This window comes from Amblyomma mixtum, chromosome 2 (assembly GCF_055824585.1).
Source record: "Amblyomma mixtum isolate Tamu chromosome 2, ASM5582458v1, whole genome shotgun sequence".
Taxonomy (NCBI): domain Eukaryota; kingdom Metazoa; phylum Arthropoda; class Arachnida; order Ixodida; family Ixodidae; genus Amblyomma; species Amblyomma mixtum.
Window position 1 is genome coordinate 26,496,989 of NC_143013.1, and position 17,257 is coordinate 26,514,245.

At 45.5% G+C, this 17,257-nt stretch overlaps 2 protein-coding genes across 3 annotated transcripts in view; one reads left to right on the forward strand and one right to left on the reverse strand.

Moving 5' to 3' along the window:
• The window catches only part of Ipo9 (Importin 9), a 31,662-nt gene extending 27,403 nt beyond the window's left edge, over positions 1-4,259 (reverse strand). Inside the window, exons 1-3 of one of the 2 annotated variants that reach the window (XM_089570929.1) lie at positions 4,101-4,259; positions 3,641-3,789; positions 986-1,187 (exon numbers count right to left, since the gene is read on the reverse strand). In XM_089570929.1, the coding sequence (XP_089427055.1) occupies positions 986-1,187; positions 3,641-3,789; positions 4,101-4,233 (484 nt within the window). In that variant the 5' untranslated portion in view covers positions 4,234-4,259. The remainder of the gene's footprint in view (positions 1-985; positions 1,188-3,640; positions 3,790-4,100) is intronic. The other variant, XM_089570930.1, reaches the window with a different exon arrangement.
• Positions 4,260-4,415: 156 nt separating this feature from the next.
• Positions 4,416-11,813, forward strand: LOC149358754 (dolichyl-diphosphooligosaccharide--protein glycosyltransferase subunit 1). The gene is made up of 10 exons (XM_089570931.1): positions 4,416-4,766; positions 5,097-5,155; positions 5,800-6,109; positions 6,522-6,728; positions 7,124-7,316; positions 7,978-8,077; positions 8,707-8,845; positions 8,965-9,084; positions 9,309-9,554; positions 10,862-11,813. Exons 1-10 carry the CDS (start codon positions 4,524-4,526, stop codon positions 11,042-11,044), a joined length of 1,800 nt encoding a protein of 599 aa, XP_089427057.1. The 5' UTR covers positions 4,416-4,523; the 3' UTR covers positions 11,045-11,813.
• The last annotated feature ends 5,444 nt before the right edge of the window (positions 11,814-17,257 follow it).

Below are 17,257 nucleotides of genomic sequence, written 5' to 3' on the forward strand. Positions count from 1 at the left end.
GGGTGGGAGGAGAAGGAACTCAAGGTACACAGGGCAAAATGAAATGAAAGTTTAACTTTAACAAACTCCAATTAGAGCGCAAAATATCCACCACAAGTAGTTCATTTGCCATACAGCTGCAGGACACTGAACTGTAAGCAGTTTAAACTTTCTATAAACTTTCAAAATCATTTTGAAATGTAGAAGGCAATGGAGAAAAATGTGAGTTAAGTTGTTTAAGCATTAAAACCGTGACTAAAACATGCAAACATAATTCTTTTGCTACTACAGCAGCCTGGTTCGTCTGCGTTGTCTGCAAACCCAACAGCAGGAAAATAAATCAAACGAGCCAACACCACCAAGCTGTCAAGCGCCGACAATGAAGATTACAAGATGCCATCTCTATGCTCAATTCAGGCCAAAGCGTGACAGGGTGTTACAGGCTGAGCAATTTTGCAAAACATCAGCCCATAGATGCCCTTCCTTGTACGAGCAGCACAGGATGACTTTATCAAATTCATCAAAGTCACTATCATCACAGCCTGTCATGTTCACTGCAGCACAGGATGATTTTATCACAATTCATCAAAGTCACTGTCATCACAGCCTGTCATGTTCACTGAAAAACAATGACCTCTCCTAGCAATTTTCTATTCAGTCCTGTCCTTCACAAGATGGTCACCCAATTACAGCATAATTCCTAATCTTGTCAGCCACCTAACTCTGCCAAATCTGCAATGATAATTATCCTCTCTTGGCATCCACTCTGTTACACTAACGAACCGTCAGTAATTTGCTCTGTGCATTACGTGTCCTGCCCATCTCCACTTCCTCTCCGCGATTCTAGCAAGGATATCAATCTATATTCGTTCCCCAAAGCTCCACTGTTCTCTTCCAGTCTCATAACCCTTATCATTTTCCATTTCAAGGCTTACTGTACTGCCCTGAAAATAATTAGCGCCCTAGTCAGCATCAGCACGAGACGCAGAAAGTGGCGATGACCCACCCGTGAGAACTCGCATGGCCCCATGGACAGTGTTGGAGTCGCCACTTGTCAGTGCTTGCATGAGGATTTCAAACAGCTGTGGCCATGCTTCTGGCCAGTCCCAGTGGGCGATGGCAGAGATGGCGTAGGCGACACTGGAGCGCAGCTTGCTCAACGACTCCTTGAGGCCCAAGGGAAGGATATTCCGGATGGTTGCCTTGGCCTGCCACAGAATAGAAAGCAGGGAGCTAAGAGAGTGGCCAAAGACAAACGGAGTTGCAGGAAGGACACAGTGCTTTTTCATGACTTTCAGACCACTTTGTGCGCATCCATTGGAGCCGCTGACGAGCAAAATGTGGCTCTTCATGCTCTCAGCGCTCTGAACTATGAGAAAGGGCCCTCGGGTGTCTTTACATGTGACCAATGCAGCCTCAAATAACTATGACTACAATCATAACAAATGCCCCACTGAACTTCCCAATTACTATTAACGGTTAAGGAGCTTTTGCTTGTCAATGGACTATGAGATGTGGTGTAATGAGGGCCACCCATGTTAAATAACCTAGACTTTCTGGGGTTCTTTAACAAGCACTGAATTCTATATAAAAAGGCAGTTTTGCCTTTTGTTTCCCTCGAAATATGGCCACGATCAAACCGAAAATGTCTCCCGGCAGTTCCACACCACAGCCACCGTGAGCCACCACAGTGGGTCCATTGTGCTACTTAGATATGGCATTGGAACACTGTAGGGGGAGCAGCGAGGCAGATTACCGGGGACGTTAAAAGTAGAATTTCGTTCATTCCAAATCAGCTCAGAGTAAAAAAAAAATTGCCTATTCTAGTTTGAACCAGCTCCTGCTTGTAATGCCAGACCAAACCATGCTTTGAATGTAGAAATGAGCTTGCTTAGTTACTTTCACTTTGATAAAGAAACATCACACGACAAACAGCACAGGTGAAAGCTACGCTAAGCGGCCTGAGAGAAAACAACAAAATGCACTATTCTTCAGCACCAAAAAGAATCATTACGTAGTAACGGAGCTACGAAGCCCCATGTGAGCCAGCGCAACTAGATAATGTATACGACACATATTTCAATGTGAAATGGAATATTTTTAAGCTGCGTGTCGTGGCAACACTAGGGCTAGTACGTTTCAGGTTTCTGCCTGGAGACCCTTGTTTTGCTCATGCTTCTACAAAATGTTCGTGTTTCTTAGAAATGCTGTGAGCAGAACTGATGATGTTATAAACCAAGACCTACTGAACTACAGACCTGCACATACGGCGGGGTCCTATGGAGCAGAGTGCGCCAACATTCGTTAGCTTTTTGGCCGTTGAGGGCGCTCGGTTTACCTGTTCGTCTGCTATGATCATCATCATCGTTTGCCATTTTGTGCACGCTATTTAATACATTTGTTTTGTCTTTCTCTGCTATCTTAACACCAGCAATGAAAATATCTATAATAACGACGTTTTTTGCTCTCGAAGAGTATAAAAAACGTCTTCCTTTTTCTCCCCTTTCTTTTCGTCAGCACCACCGTGCCTAGCATAGATAAACTGATGATAATAATTATGTGGACCAACGACAAAACCGCCCTCTTTGAAACAAAATGATGGAGGAGGCCATTTTCTCAACCGGTATATATTAGCGCCGCGCCACACATAATGTTTCTGTCCTAGCGGCAAAAGGCATGAACTAGAACATGCGCGCTGGAGAAGGGCCATTTGTGCAGGTCTGTAGTTCAGTAGGTCTTGTTATAAACAAATTGATGTTCAGCACAAGACCTACTGAACTACAGACCTGCACATTTGGCGGGGTCCTATGGAGCAGCGTGCGCCAACTTTCGTTAGCTTATTGGCCGTTGAGGGCGCTCGGTTGACCTGTTCGTCTGCTGTCATCATCATCATCGTTTGCCAATTTGAGCAAGATATTTAATACATTTGTTTCGTCTTCTTCTGCTATCTAACCATCAATGATAAATATATCCACAATAACGACTTTTTTCGCTCTGGATGAGTATAAAAAACGTCTTTCTTTTTATCCGCTTTCTTTTCGTCAGCACCACCGTGCCTAGCATAGATAAATGGATGTAATGATTACGTGGACAAACGACAAAACTGCCTTGTTTGAAATAAAATGATGGAGGAAGCCATCTTGTTCAACAGGTATAATGTAGCGCCACGCTTCCCGTAGGTGCCGTTTCCTAGCGGCAAAAGGCATGAACTAGAACATGCGCGCTGGAGCAGTGCCAAATGTGAAGGTCTGTAGTTCAGTAGGTCTTGGTTCAGCATTTTCATTGGAGGAGGGAGAGACTCTGGCATGTTGCCAGAGTATGCTACAGCGTGCCAATGAGCTGCAGCCTGTGCAAAGCATGTGGGCACTTAGCTTTTTCCATGTAAGATGTTTTTCCATGTTCAAACTAGAATACTGCCCTTCATCCGGTATATTTCATCTTGAGCAGATTCCGTTTTTAGGTACATCTAATAAAGTTCTGCATGTTAATAAAACATACACTCTACATTGGCAGTTTGTAACTGCAGTGACATATCAGTAACCCCTGATGGCCAGGAATAGTGGTGTTCGTGTCAAGCAAACCAATCTGAGCGCGGAAAGTGCGCAGAGGACGTGGGATGAAACTCCAAGCCCGAAAGGAGCAGCTGAAGAAATAAAGTCACCTCGTCCGTCGCTTCGGGCTGTCGGAATTTCTCCGAGTTGCGAGACCAATGCGTGTCGACATATTGCTTCAGGAGGACAGACGCCAGCTGGCGAATCGCAAATGGGCACTGAGGGTCAACCGTCAACTCTGCTAAATGAACACAGAAGTCTGAAAAAGAACGACGGACGTAATGAGTCAACTTGGTACACGGTGCCCAGTTGACAGGTCGGCGACACTAACCGAAAATACATGCATTACGAGCACATCTAGAAAACACAGAAATACAAAGGTGACAGTCGTAATCAGAATCTACCTCGACAATATGCTGCTGTTCATAAGGACGACAACAGACATTACCCGAGCCCTCGAGCCACGCCGATGTTTCATTCAGGCATGCCGCTCGCAGAGCAACTCCACATGGTCGGAGTCGCACTATCAGATGACCGGCCATAAACTCAGGCTAGGAGCCTTTCACTCACCATCCGTTACTTCCAGGATCTTTAGCTGCTCTTCGGCGTTCGTCCTGATTTCTTGTGAGGGCGAAAGAATGGCATTTAACGCTTCGCATAGCGCTTCTTTCAAGGTGCGACTAACGTCACCGCCGGTCGCCATTTTCGCCACTGCTCAAATCTGGCGGGAACGAGCCCGCCCTTTAAACCAGGGTAACTAAAATGTAAAGTAAAGAAATTATCTGCCCCAAAGTATTTTTAAAGCAATCAAAGCATGGTTTGGTAGCTGCAGACAAACGATAGGCAAGCAGAACCCAGCGCGACAATCGTCCAATTGCATTCCGCCACAGTGTTTACGCGTCCCAGCCGATCTCTGTGACATGGCGCTCCGTGTTTACTAAGCGGGTTTGAAGTCGCCGGCAATCGTTGTTGATCGGCTCTTTCTCGTCAAAAATGTGGCGTCCGGCGTTCACCGCCTCGACGATATGTGTATTATATGCTCTAGTGTCGTGCAATGATGCTATTTCGTCGTCGCTGCAAAACACAAATGTTGATAGGAATGTGGACTTGCAGTCGCAACTTGTTAAAATCAGCACCAAAATTACGGCCGAAAATAAGGGCTCCACACCCATCAAGCACTATTACGTTGCTTTGACTGGTGAAGAAAAACACCATTTGGCCTTCATCGGAGCAGGCGTGAGTACAGTTCGAACCTACTTTCAGCGCTTTTGCTCACTTTTGGAAATCGCCGGCCCTGGAACTGTCCACGTCAGTATGCGGTACTTTCGGTACGCTGTGCACCGCCCAGACGGGTAGACGCGACTTTTAATTTACTCGTCACAGTTAGTTTGGTTTTTAACAGAAATTGGCAGTGTTCGGCTTTATAAATTGCATAAAATAGTGATGCGGCCAGCGTAAGCAAGTATACGTTAGGTTTCTACGTGGAACGGCTACACCTCTGGAACTGTGTCGAACCTTTCTAATACCTTCATTCTATTTTATTTTTTTGCTTGGCACTTTTTTCAGATTGCCACCGACAAAGACAGTGATCTTGCAGTCGCGGAAGTCACCGTGCCAGGCCAGAAGTAAGTGTTTGAGCTCATTTTCACCAGCTCGTTTTTGTGCAAACTCAGCTGTTGTTTTACTGGGCGCTTGGAGTGTTTATGAAACCTACTTTGCACATGAGCATAAATGCTTCCAGTGTCGCCCTGTATTCTAAGGTGATCTTTAGTTGTGCACTTTTTGATTCCTTGAAAACGTTTCAGAGAAGAACAGAACAGTGTCTGATGTCCTAGTGCATGTTATGCAGTGGTCCTATAATGCCTTCTCACTAATTGCTGTTATTTTCGAGCACGAAATCCTTTTCTTTTTTTCCTCCTTTTGGAGGCAACCATTTGAATGCAATGCATGTTGATAGGAGCCAGAGAAATCCTGGTGAATCCAAATTAATCTGCTGAAAGTTTCCATTTGCTGCACAGGCTGAATTCTTGCATCGAGTCATTCCAAAAAATAGTTCAGAAAGCAGCTCTTAAATGCTGCTCATAAAGAACAGTTGCATGCTCTTGTTGATGGACAAAGGGGGTTAAACATAACAAAGCAGTCGCACAGCTTTGATAAAAGAACACTTTTTATTCATACAACTTTTTAAGCTTGCCACAGTGTATGCTTGACAACGTGACACTGCCTCATCCAAGGCGAGCTGACACCTGTCGTTCCTTGATTGCCCAAGGGGATTCCACCATTACCGCATTGAGCTGCCTGCACCCCTGGCACCTGGCAAGAGTGTGAAGCTGGTGGTGGAGACGACCTTCAGTCACCTGATCACCCCCCATCCCACGCACATCACCCAGGCCGAACGTCAGCTGGCACTCTATCAGGGAAATCACTACCTCCTCAGCCCGTATGTCACTGAGACTCAGGTGACTCGTGTGAGCCTGCCCTCCCCCAAGCTTGAGTCATTCTCCAAGCTTAAGCCAGTGACCCACTCCGACAACCTGATTACCTATGGACCCTATGAGCAGATCAAGCCTTACACTGAGGTAAGATTTCGTGCAGTCCCGTCCTTTGCATGTTCAGCATACGGTCTAGAGTTTTGTGCTGCATCTCTGTTTCACTGCTTTGAAGTTGGACTGGAACTGAACCAACTGTAACAAATGTGTGTTTAGTTTGTCAGTTTTAGAATTAACTTTGCTTAAGGTGCCTTGAATCAGCTGTTTTCAAGAAGTTTTCCATCTCCTTTTGGCATTGTCCCTGTGCTTGCAAAAGATAAGGGCCAAGCCCAGTACTTACCTACAGTACTTGGTTTTTATGTACAAAGCAGAGATTACATACAGGGCCTTGCAGTACTTAACTACAGAGCATTTTCGCAGCTTAGCCTTGCTTCGCAGCACTTCCTTTTCCAGTGTTCTTGCAGTATTCAATGCTCACTGAATATTTCTTCTTGGTTTCCAGGACAAGTTGACCGTGCACTATGAGAACAACAACCCGTTCCTCACTGTTACAAACCTCAACAGGGCCATCGAAGTGTCCCACTGGGGCGTCATCTCTGTTGAGGAGGTCATTGACCTGCGTCACACCGGGGCTATCCTCAAGGGCTCTTTCTCTCGTTACGAATACCAGAGAGATCAGAATGGTGTCTCCTCTGTCAAGTCATTTAAGGTAAATAGTCACTATGTCAGCTGTAGTTGTTACTCAGCATGTGGTTTTTACTACAAATTTGTGCTTTAAAAGTGGGAGTACTATATACGAAAATGGCTTCTGGCAGCATGACCTTTTCAAGGGCCTGGGAAAACTTGTTTGCTCACTCAAAACATTGCTCGCTCAAAACTTATTTAAGCTCTGCAGATTACTGTTGCGTAAAACGAGAGGCAAGTAGCCCTCATTACTATAGAAGACTTCATTTTTCTGTTAACATACAGGCAGTAATTGTTTGTGCTTTTGCTTTGTCCGAATGCTGCTGCTGTTCCCTGGAGTAGCATATTGTTAACCCAAAAAATCGTGACACTTTCTTGAAAAAAAAAACTCAGCAGTGATTTGCACAACTTTCTGCGCAGACCATCTTGCCCGCCTCTGCCATGGACGTCTACTACAGGGATGAAATTGGAAACATTTCGACAAGCCACATGAGGGTCTTGCACGATTCAGTGGAGCTAGATGTGCGCCCCAGGTTCCCGCTGTTTGGTGGCTGGAAGACTCATTACATTCTTGGCTATTACGTCCCAACCTACGAGTACCTTTACAACTCAGGTGCATAGATTCATCTTAAGTTTCAAAAGGCACTGTGTAGCTTCAAAGAAAGAACGGCGCGAACAAGATACTGATGGTGAAGAAGCAAAGATGCACACAAATGTAGACAAACAACTTAACTACGTGAAGGAATACGAGGCGTATATATAGGCGATCTCAGCATCTTACCAAAAAATGCTAGCGCGTGTCCAGGCAGCACGTGTCCCGGCAAGAATTAAAACAGCTGGAAACAATTGCGTACAAATTAAAACGGAATTATCCGCTCCATTCTATGTCGCTGAGCAACACAAACAGTGAAGATAGGCACCAAGTCAGTTAAAAGTCAAACAAAAAGCACGTAAAAGCTTTGATACTCCAAAGCTTTTAAAACTATAAATGAAGCCAGAACCACCGCACGAAGTGACATTGTTTAACAAAATCTTTTCAGAACACAGATAACGCTTACCAAAGAAAGGTCAATATAAACTGGAAAACACCTCTAACGGAGACCACCCAAACACCAGTTTTGTTATTGGAAGGTCACGTGTACGTTTCTGGTCCGTGTCTTGTTCGTGCAGTTCTTTCCTCACATCTATTATGAACCAACTAGCCCGACAAGTTCTACTGTGTAGCGACATGCTTGCTAGGCCAATTTGTAACAGATGCAAGTTATTTCCTGCAGGTGACCAGTATGTGCTGCAGATGCGCTTTGTCGACCACATCTTTGATGACAGCGTCACCGACAAGGCGACTGTCAAGATCATTCTTCCAGAAGGCTCTACGTAAGCACATAAGTCCTTTGCTTTTGCAGTATAGAGTGTCATTCTTAAAAGTCCTTAGTGCTGCTGGATTTGCAGTTAATAGAGTAAGTACGCATTAATGATTAAAGGCAGCACCCTTTAGCTTTTTGGAAGCAAATGTAATAAAAGTAAAGTGAATGTCGTAGTGAAGCTCTATTATGCTTTCTGAGGACACCGAGTAACAACAGTCTAGATGTAGAGTTGAACCAACCGCCTTTGGAAAAATAAAAAAAAAAGCTTGGTGCTTTAAATGTTTGGGCAATGGAGAAATCAAGGTTCACAATTGTAGCAGTAGCAAAATAGTGGTATAAGATGCTACAGTAGACTCAATATTAAAACATGAAGAAGACCAGCTTCTTTAGTGTCATAGAGCATGAAGTCGCAGTGTGTAGATGTGCATTTGACACTTCCATCTCGTGTGACTTCGAAATAAACTGGTTTCTTTTTTTTTTTTTAGTTCAAAGAACTGATGCAGTTAACTTAACATTTGTGTAGTTCAGAGTTAAATTTTAAAAATGATTTTAAGCTGTGCAGCTGATTGGGAAACTCTTTACCCTTAAGATCTGCTCAGAGTACCTGCGTTAAGACCTTTGCTCGTCTTGTCTGTCCAGGGACATCAAGCTTCGCGTGCCGTTCCCGGTGAAGCGTCTCGACGACCAGCGTCACTTCACCTACCTGGACACTATTGGGCGTCCAGTCATTGTCCTGGAGAAAACCAACCTTGTAGAGCAGCACATCCAAGACTTCCAGGTAGGCTTTGAGCATTTGCTCACACAGGTTGCACACAATCTCAGCATTGGAAAAGCGGGCACTAGCCACTTCACATCCTTGTTGCCTAAGTGATGTTTTTTTTTTTCCTTCACTTGCAGATTCATTACAAGTTCAAGAAGCTGCTCATGCTCCAGGAACCGCTGCTGGTTGTTGTCGTCCTCTACTTGCTATTCCTCCTTGTTGTGATCTACGTCAGGCTGGATTTCACCATTAACAAGGTTTGTGTTTAGAGCCATAGATGTGGCAAGGTTAGCTCTGGCAGTGGCCACACGCTCTAACTGGCATTGAACTCGATGTTGAACCCAGTAAAACTCCTCATGGATAGTATTTTGGAACTAAACGGCTTGTGCTTGTATCAGGAGTTCAGGTTGCAGTGTGACGAAGAAAATGGAAAGACAAGAAAGAAAGTTTTTCTGACTCATTCATGCTAATTTTGGTGCAGGACCCAGTCCACGAAAGCAAGCTGCAAGTGGGTGGCCTGTTGGAGAAGGCTGCAACCATTCAGGACCGTCGAGCAAATCTGTACGCCCAACATGACGACGCGTTGATGAAGTACAAGTCGGGCAGGGACGCCACTGGTTTCCAGGCCACGCTGAAGAAGATTAACGCCGAGCACAAGACCCTGACCCAGTCACTGGCTGACTGCGCTACCAGGCTCAAGCATGAGAGTGCCGAGGCGGCAGAGCCGGTATGTTGGAGAATTACTTTGGCAAAGCAACCTGTCCAGCGATATATCATCAGCACTTAGGTGGGAGCTGTCGGTGGTGATTGCGTGGAATCTAGTTCTTGAGGCTACTTACTCCTAAGAGCGGCTGGTGACTAGTCGTTCTGGCCCCTTTGCATCGGTAATTGTGAATGATTTGCCACATGATAGCCTAGGTGCTAGCCAATTTCACGCTATCCTTATGCACAAACTGCTTTGATTTGCTCACTCCTGCTGCAGCCCCCTTTTCAGTGCCACCAAAATGTGGGGCATGGTAATGGTGAAGCAAGGGAAGAAATGCAGATGAGCATTTACTGTGAAGTTAGTAAGGAGGGTTATTGCTTTTCTTTCAGCGGGTATTGCATCGTCACACTGACTGCTGAACTGTTCTTTTCCCGTGCAGTATTGCACTTTTTTTCCTCACTCACTCACTGCGCTTTACTAGCTTATAACCAGCCCACATGGACAAATTTAATGAAAACCATGCAACCTTGTTAGTAACAGAGCTTCCTATCCAGTAGCAAACGGTTTATTCAGAACTTTCAGTCAGGTGAAGCATTTCTACTGCATTTATGATGCAAAGGGCGCCATTTTTACGAGCACTTCTGACGGATATTCTCAGCTTGTGTACTGACATCAAAGTTTATGGCTACTTTTTGGACTTGTCAAGCAAGAACAGTGGCATTTTCTGCAAAATAATCTTTATATTAGATCTGAATGACTTAGCAAAGATATTGTGGTCATTAGCACTGAATCTGAAAATTTTAACTCCTTGCAGTCGTTATCGTCATCGTGACTTTCGTATAACATCAAATATGGACATGTGGCACCAATATGGAAAATAATTACATTAGCAAACTTAAGGCCTTAAGCATCTGCTGCCATTTTTTGTGCACGTGTGGCATAGGTATCAATGAAGTAGCCTTAGTAGGAGGCCACCGCCTAATGCCACTGTAGCATAAAGTTTGGCTGCAAAGTGCAAATTTTTTCTTAGTTTTTGGACTTGAAGGGGGTGGAAAAGTAAGGTGGAATAATCGAGCAGTGCGGAAAAGCAAACCCTTTTGGCAATCGTACGGTGTTGGAATGGTTCCATAGCAAGTAGAGGTTACCAAATTTTCAGCATCTGGAAAATCAGTTCGCAACTGTAGGTTTACAATGTAAGAGCATTTATTGTATCAATCTTCGTTGACAAAGCAAAGGTTAGTGCAGTGCAGAATGCCAGATGAGGAAACTTACAGGACCGAGCCTTTTCGAGTCGGCTCACGTGCTTTTTGCCCACTTCACCGTGGCAGGTGAACGAGCTCCAGCGACTGGACAAGCTCCTTCGAGAGCAGTTCCAGCAGCACGGGGCCCAGCTGGAGAAGTTCATGGCTGGCCGCATGAGCAAGCAGCAGTACCTGGACATTGAGGCCACCATCCAGAAGAAGAAGGAAGAGCTGGCTGAAAAGATGCACACAATCACCGCCTCTCTCTAGTCAGCCTAGCACGCTTGCCTGCAGGGAGTGCCTCCCGTGTTTGCCTAGTGTGTCAGCCAGAACCGCCCTTCCTCTCGCCCGCTGTCTTTTAAAGTGCAGTGGGTACTGGGATAAAAACACCAACTACTTCGTTTAGAAACTATGCCACGTAAGAGGGAGCAGCTAGTGCCCAAGCATTTGTGTGTGTGTACATATCTACAGCAAGCAGCTGTAGTCAACGGGATGAAATGAATGAAGGGATGAGTTGTCCTCCACAGTTTGCATAGAGAGCTAAGCACAGTCCTTCAATTTGGCTAAAGGGCGATCGTCGGAGAGCTCTTCGGTAGCGTGCACTATGCTATTCAGATGATGTCAAGAGTTTGATTAGAGAACACAGTTGTGTTTAAGGTTATAGTAATGCTCCAATAAAAAAATCGATTCTGGCCAATGTACTTTGCAACAGGCTTCTGCAGCAAGGACCTGTAAGGAGGCAGCTTACTTAAAACTTTGTCCGTGTTTCAGTTCAAAGGCTGTCTACAAAGAGCAAGGGGTTAGGGACAGGATGTCTGGCTGACACACCAGGTGCATTGTAGTGCACGACATACTCAGTGCACTTGAAGGGGCCATTAACTGCGTGGCATGCAATAGAAATTGTGTGTATGAGTGTGCCACGAGTGTTTGTTGCCGGTGCTTGGGTAAGCTTGGATGGCATCGCTCATCTTTTCTTTTTTTTTCGTTTGCGTTCTAAGCCATTGTCATTCCAAAGTTGAATAAAAGGTGTTCCTTTTTCTTCTGGTGTTTCGTGAAACTAATGCCTTCTTGATATCAATGCCAGTCAGATCAACTAGTTGGGATATCAACCCCCCTCCTATACACTGCCCTATCTTCCGCTCTCCCATTCGTCAGCCTTAGTGCCTGCTCTACAAGTACGGCAAGAGGGGTAGCAACACCGCAGGAAATGGGCGGACAAATTTGTCTTTAGTAAGGCTGTGTGTTATAGAGGAATATTTGGTAGTCGCTCATGCCAGCAGCGTCCACCAAGACTACGTCATTGCTGCACTCAAGTGGCACCATATCACGACAAGTAACCGAACAAATTAGACCCATTGCGAGACAAGCGATGTGGGTGACATTGAAATGAAACGGGTGATGCTGACGCATTTTGTTTACTACAACCCGTGGCCTAGTTGTCGAAAATGGGTGACCTCATAGGCTACACAGGAGCTAGGGAGGACACTGATGTCCCGTCAGCTACATCCTTTGTAGTCTCGTCGGGTACGGCATCAGATCTTCGTAATGGGGCGTCAGGTCAAATTTTTGGGAGACATACGGCCGTGGTGGCATTGCTGCTCATAAAGATAAAAAGGTAGGTTTTAGCATAGGACACATGAAGGCACTTGTGACAACACCGCATACAAGATCTTAGTCGGCCTCAAAAGCTGGAGGCTGCACGCATACCGTGGTTTTTCAGCTTTGCTATAGTCAGATACAACTTAAGAACACAGCGGCTTTAACCCCCTTCAAGCCAGTGACATCTCTCGATTCTGAAGACCATACTAGTGTGACAAAGCAGGGAGTGGTAAATGAAAGGGATAATCCTTTCCCTGCATTGTCATGCTAGGTGGGCCATGGTAATCTTCCGGCGTCATTGGCTGGAAGGGGGTCCTTTGATGGGGAAAAGCCTGTGTGTACTTGAGTTGTATCCAACTATAGTGAAGTAGTACTTTTGCATGAAATAATATAAACAAAACACAGCCACATATAGCCCCACATGCTCACTGACCTGCAAGGGGACCTAATGAGGGCTAAAGGAAGCAGTGATCAGTTTTTTTTATCATCAGCCTGACTATGCCCACTTTAAAGGCCTCCCACATCACAATCGGAGGCAGTACACTGATAGTAAGTCATACAAGAACAGGGCTGATCTCAACCATATGATATGGGGATGTCCACAGGCGTCGCCTGAAGGTTGTATTATTAGGACACTAGAACGATGGGAAACTCTACTACGGATTGTCTGACTGGCTGAAGACTTCGCCGGAATCCAAAGAACCCTAGTTGTCGTCTAACCGGGAGAGCAAAAGCCCTCCCTGTATCTGTGGGACATTAAAGTTATTCCATCCATCCATCCCATCCCATATCTCTCCAACCCTGTCCTGTGCCAGCTGCGGCCACCCTATCCCCGCAAACTCGTTTATCTCATCCACCCACTTAACTTTCTGTCAACCCCTCCTATGCTTCCCTTCTATTGGAATCCAGTAAAGTTATCATTCATTCGCTTTACATGCCCTGCCACCTAAGTCCATTTCTTCCTAGACTAGGATGTCATCAACCCACGTTTGTTCCCTGACCCGATCCACCCGCTTCCAGTATCTTAACGTTGCACCTATCATTTTCCTTTTCATAGCTCGTTGCGTTGTCCCTAAATTAATTTAACCCTTTTCGTTATCCTCCACATTTCTGCCCCACAGGTAAGTACCGTTAAAATACATCTGTTATATACTTTTGCCATTCATGATCTGAAAGAACCTGCCGAATGCACACCACCCCATTGCTATTCTAGCAATTTCGCTGTCATAATTCGGATGAGCAGTCGCCATACATGCCTAGCAGACATATTCCCTTGCTACTTCCAGCACCTTGATAGCAATTGTAAACTGCTGTTCTCTTCCGAGGCTGCTGCACATTAATTTGGTTTTCTGCATAGTAATTTTTAGACTCACCGTTCTGCTCTGCCTGTTTAACTCATTGATCATGCTTTGGAGTTCATCTCCTGAGTGGCTTAGCAAGGCAATGTCATCAGCGAATCGCAGATCAGTAAGGTTCCAACTCCAGGCCTCTGAATGCCTCCTGTAAAGAGGTGGTGAATAGCATTGGCGAGATCATATCTCCCTGCCTGACACCCTTCTTTGTTGGAATTTCATTGCCGACTTTATGGAGGACTATGGTCGCTGTGCAGTCGTTATAGATATCTTTCAATATTTTCACATAACATTCTTCTACACCCCGATTCCTACTGAGCCGCCGCGGTGGCTCAGTGGTTATGGCACTCGGCTGCCGACACGGTCCGGGCCAAGCATTCGATCTGCAAGCGAGCTTCACGCCTCAGGCCCGTGGGCGTCGTCATGTTTCATGCATTCACCGAGTGTGCATGGCTGCTATGCTACAATTGCCCCCCAGTGGAAAAGGAGGCATACTGTTGTCTTGAGGAACACGCACGATAGGTGGATCGTAGCACGACTTGAGGCTATCGATGTACAGTTTCACAACCACAATGGCGTGAGTCCAGGGGCGGCGAAAGCGGTTTCAGTAGTTAAGCAGTGACTGGCCATCAGAACATCAGAAAGGGGTGAAAGGAGCAATGATTTTAAAGAGTTGACGTTTGCAGCTAACGATGAAGTTCACGATTTATGCAACTTATGAACTGTCAATATTATTGCGTTGGCAGCATTACCCTCGTTTCCTCAAAATCTGTCGTGTGCTTTGTGTCCGGTGGCTCGTGCGGGCGGAATGAAATACAAAGGGAAGGAGGAAGGGAGGAGACGCACTGCAATTGTAGTGTCCCTATCGGGAGCGAGGAGCTATATATATATATATATATATATATATATAGCGTTCGTGTTGAAGCAATCGAACAGTGAAACACTACGGCACAGGGGCATAAAAATTACCGATTAGTAGCATCAGCTGTCACCGCATCAGCGCGGTAATAATTCCTGAAGTTTCGTTTTCGAATCCAAGCATATGTCTCGAAGTGGTACGCAAGTGCACGAGTTATCGAGGGACACAGTCGTGGAGGGTCCCGGATTCAAACTGTTCCTACCACCTCGAGTTTTTTTAAACACAGGATCGCATCTTATAGCACGCGGACATTTTCACATGCTCAGGCTCTGATCATGAGCACTTTTGCATAGGTGGAACGGATGGTTTTGAGAAATACTGAAACAGCGCTATAATGACCAACAGCACGTGTCTATACAAATTCGCTTGCGGATCATGCAGTCACCAGGGGCTGTGACATTGAATGGGGGAAGACTAGGCTAACCAGAAGCAAAGAGAACAAAACATAGCAGGCTTTACCCAAAATCCAGAAAAAAATGCACACGCTGAATGGAAATGGATGCAACATTCATGATATTTGCCTGCCACTTGCGTCACACAATAAAACTAGTTTCCGATTTTGTTTTCATTTTTGACCCGTTAACTGCCAAATTAATCTCCAAAAAACGTACCTAAATAGCCCAATTCATGATTTGTGTTAAAATGAGTGTTGTCAGGCTAAAACACATGCTAAAGGTTCAAAACCTGCTTCATGGACAACGACCCTCAAGTGTTGAAAATTGCAGCCAACGCTACTGCCGACCGCAACTAGTCTTTGGCAGTCCCAAGACAAATACAGCTCGGGGTTGGCGGTTAAAGGGTTACCGATGCTCCCGTAGTGGTGCCGATCACCATTTTTAAAATCTTTCAGCCATGGTTATTTCCAGTCAGATGGGCTTTCGTAAAACCCTAGTTCATTTCGTTAGTATGGAAGAGCATAGGTGCCTTCCTTGCTCGTGATGTCGTGGGGAACCAAAATGGTGAACCTGTTTCGACGGTGCCGGTCGCCTCGTGGTATGCCAGCATAGCGACTGCTGTGACGTAGGTGCAAGCTATACAGAAGTGGCAGAGTGAAGTGCAGCTCTACCTTAAATGCAAGCACCCTTATTGTCGCTTTGGCCAGCAGCTTATTTACAAACTGTGGCCGGTACAGCACGACACCAGCACTGTAACACCATCACCAACATCAACAAGACCATTGGCAGGGTCGATACGTCAGTGCATGTTAAAGAACCACAGCTAGTCGGAATTATCCAAAGCCTTCCACCGCGGTGTTTCTCAGTGCCAATGTGCAGCTCCGAGACGTTGCACCCCATGTACTTCCATAGCATACCGGCCAACCTATTATCCTGCTCCTGCAGCAACAGCGATAAGACCGCCATGTTGGCTTTCCACTTCGCCTGTTGTGTAACTCTACGTTGTTGCGCGGAGGCCGTAGGCCCGAATCCAACCAGCAGCATGTGGCTGTCTTTTCTTCGTTAAATTATCTTGCCTCAAAATTACAACTGTCCCACTCTGACACATCATTGTCTATCCACCGCATCTATGGTAATCCAACATTTTTCATAACAGGATCATTGCACCAGGGGATGGCAGTAATATGTGGCAACAGAAAGCTCAATGACACCGCCACTCCGGAAGCATGTGACCGCCTTCCGATTGATGAGAATGGCCTAGGAGGAACTCAAGGAGAAAGGTCTGTGGGCCAGGACCCTTCAAAAGAAGTGGGGTATGTTTCATGGGGAATTGTTGAACACAATACAAAATTTTCCAATATGGCTATATAAAACAGACTGGCCACCCTTGGTACTCAAAAATCACAGTGCCTTGCTTTCCGCTGCAGTAAGTGTGTGGATGTAGATTTCAAGGTCAACAAAACTGCGTGACATCAAACTTTCAGAGATTGCAACTGCAGATGACAGTAGGCATGGGAAAGAATGTAACAAAGTAACAAAAGAATGTGAACGTCATAACGTTTCATACCACTTAATGAATTCATCACTTTGGTGTCCCACTGCTGCTGGTAGCACTAAGTTCCAAAATGAGGAGCCAAATCCAGGCTAGTTTAGTAATTTCAAGATTCTGAAGAACAATCATAAATACATGCTGCAAAGAACCAAATGAAACAGCATTTGAGACACCTCCTTAAATAAACATTAAAGGGAAAATCAAGAGAAGCAAGAAGACACATTAGGCTGATAAGACTGCCTGCCTCAGGGAATACTGCCAGCGTTTTTTCTGCGCAGAAAGGTGACTGTGCGGCTGAAAAAATCACAAATGAAGTGCCGAAGTTCTTCCGCATTTACACTGCCATGCACCAATGCTGCAGCGTCATCCCACTGGTGGATCTCCCAGCCAATAAGAGAGAGAAAAAAAATTCGAAACCACTTTTCTTGCCAATCACACTGGCCTTTGTTTCAATATTTACCGAGGATGCACCAGAATACTGGCTGGACATGAAGTGTGGTTCATCACCGTTCATATCAACAGCAGCGGCATCACAGTACAGGAAGGGTGCGAATGACCCACAGTCTCAGACTGGCTCGCACTTCTGAATCTGCTAGCAGACGACTTTATGCAGGCATTTGCAGTCTGCTGTTTCGACGATGCTTACAGTCCCTGTCGAAATAGCGT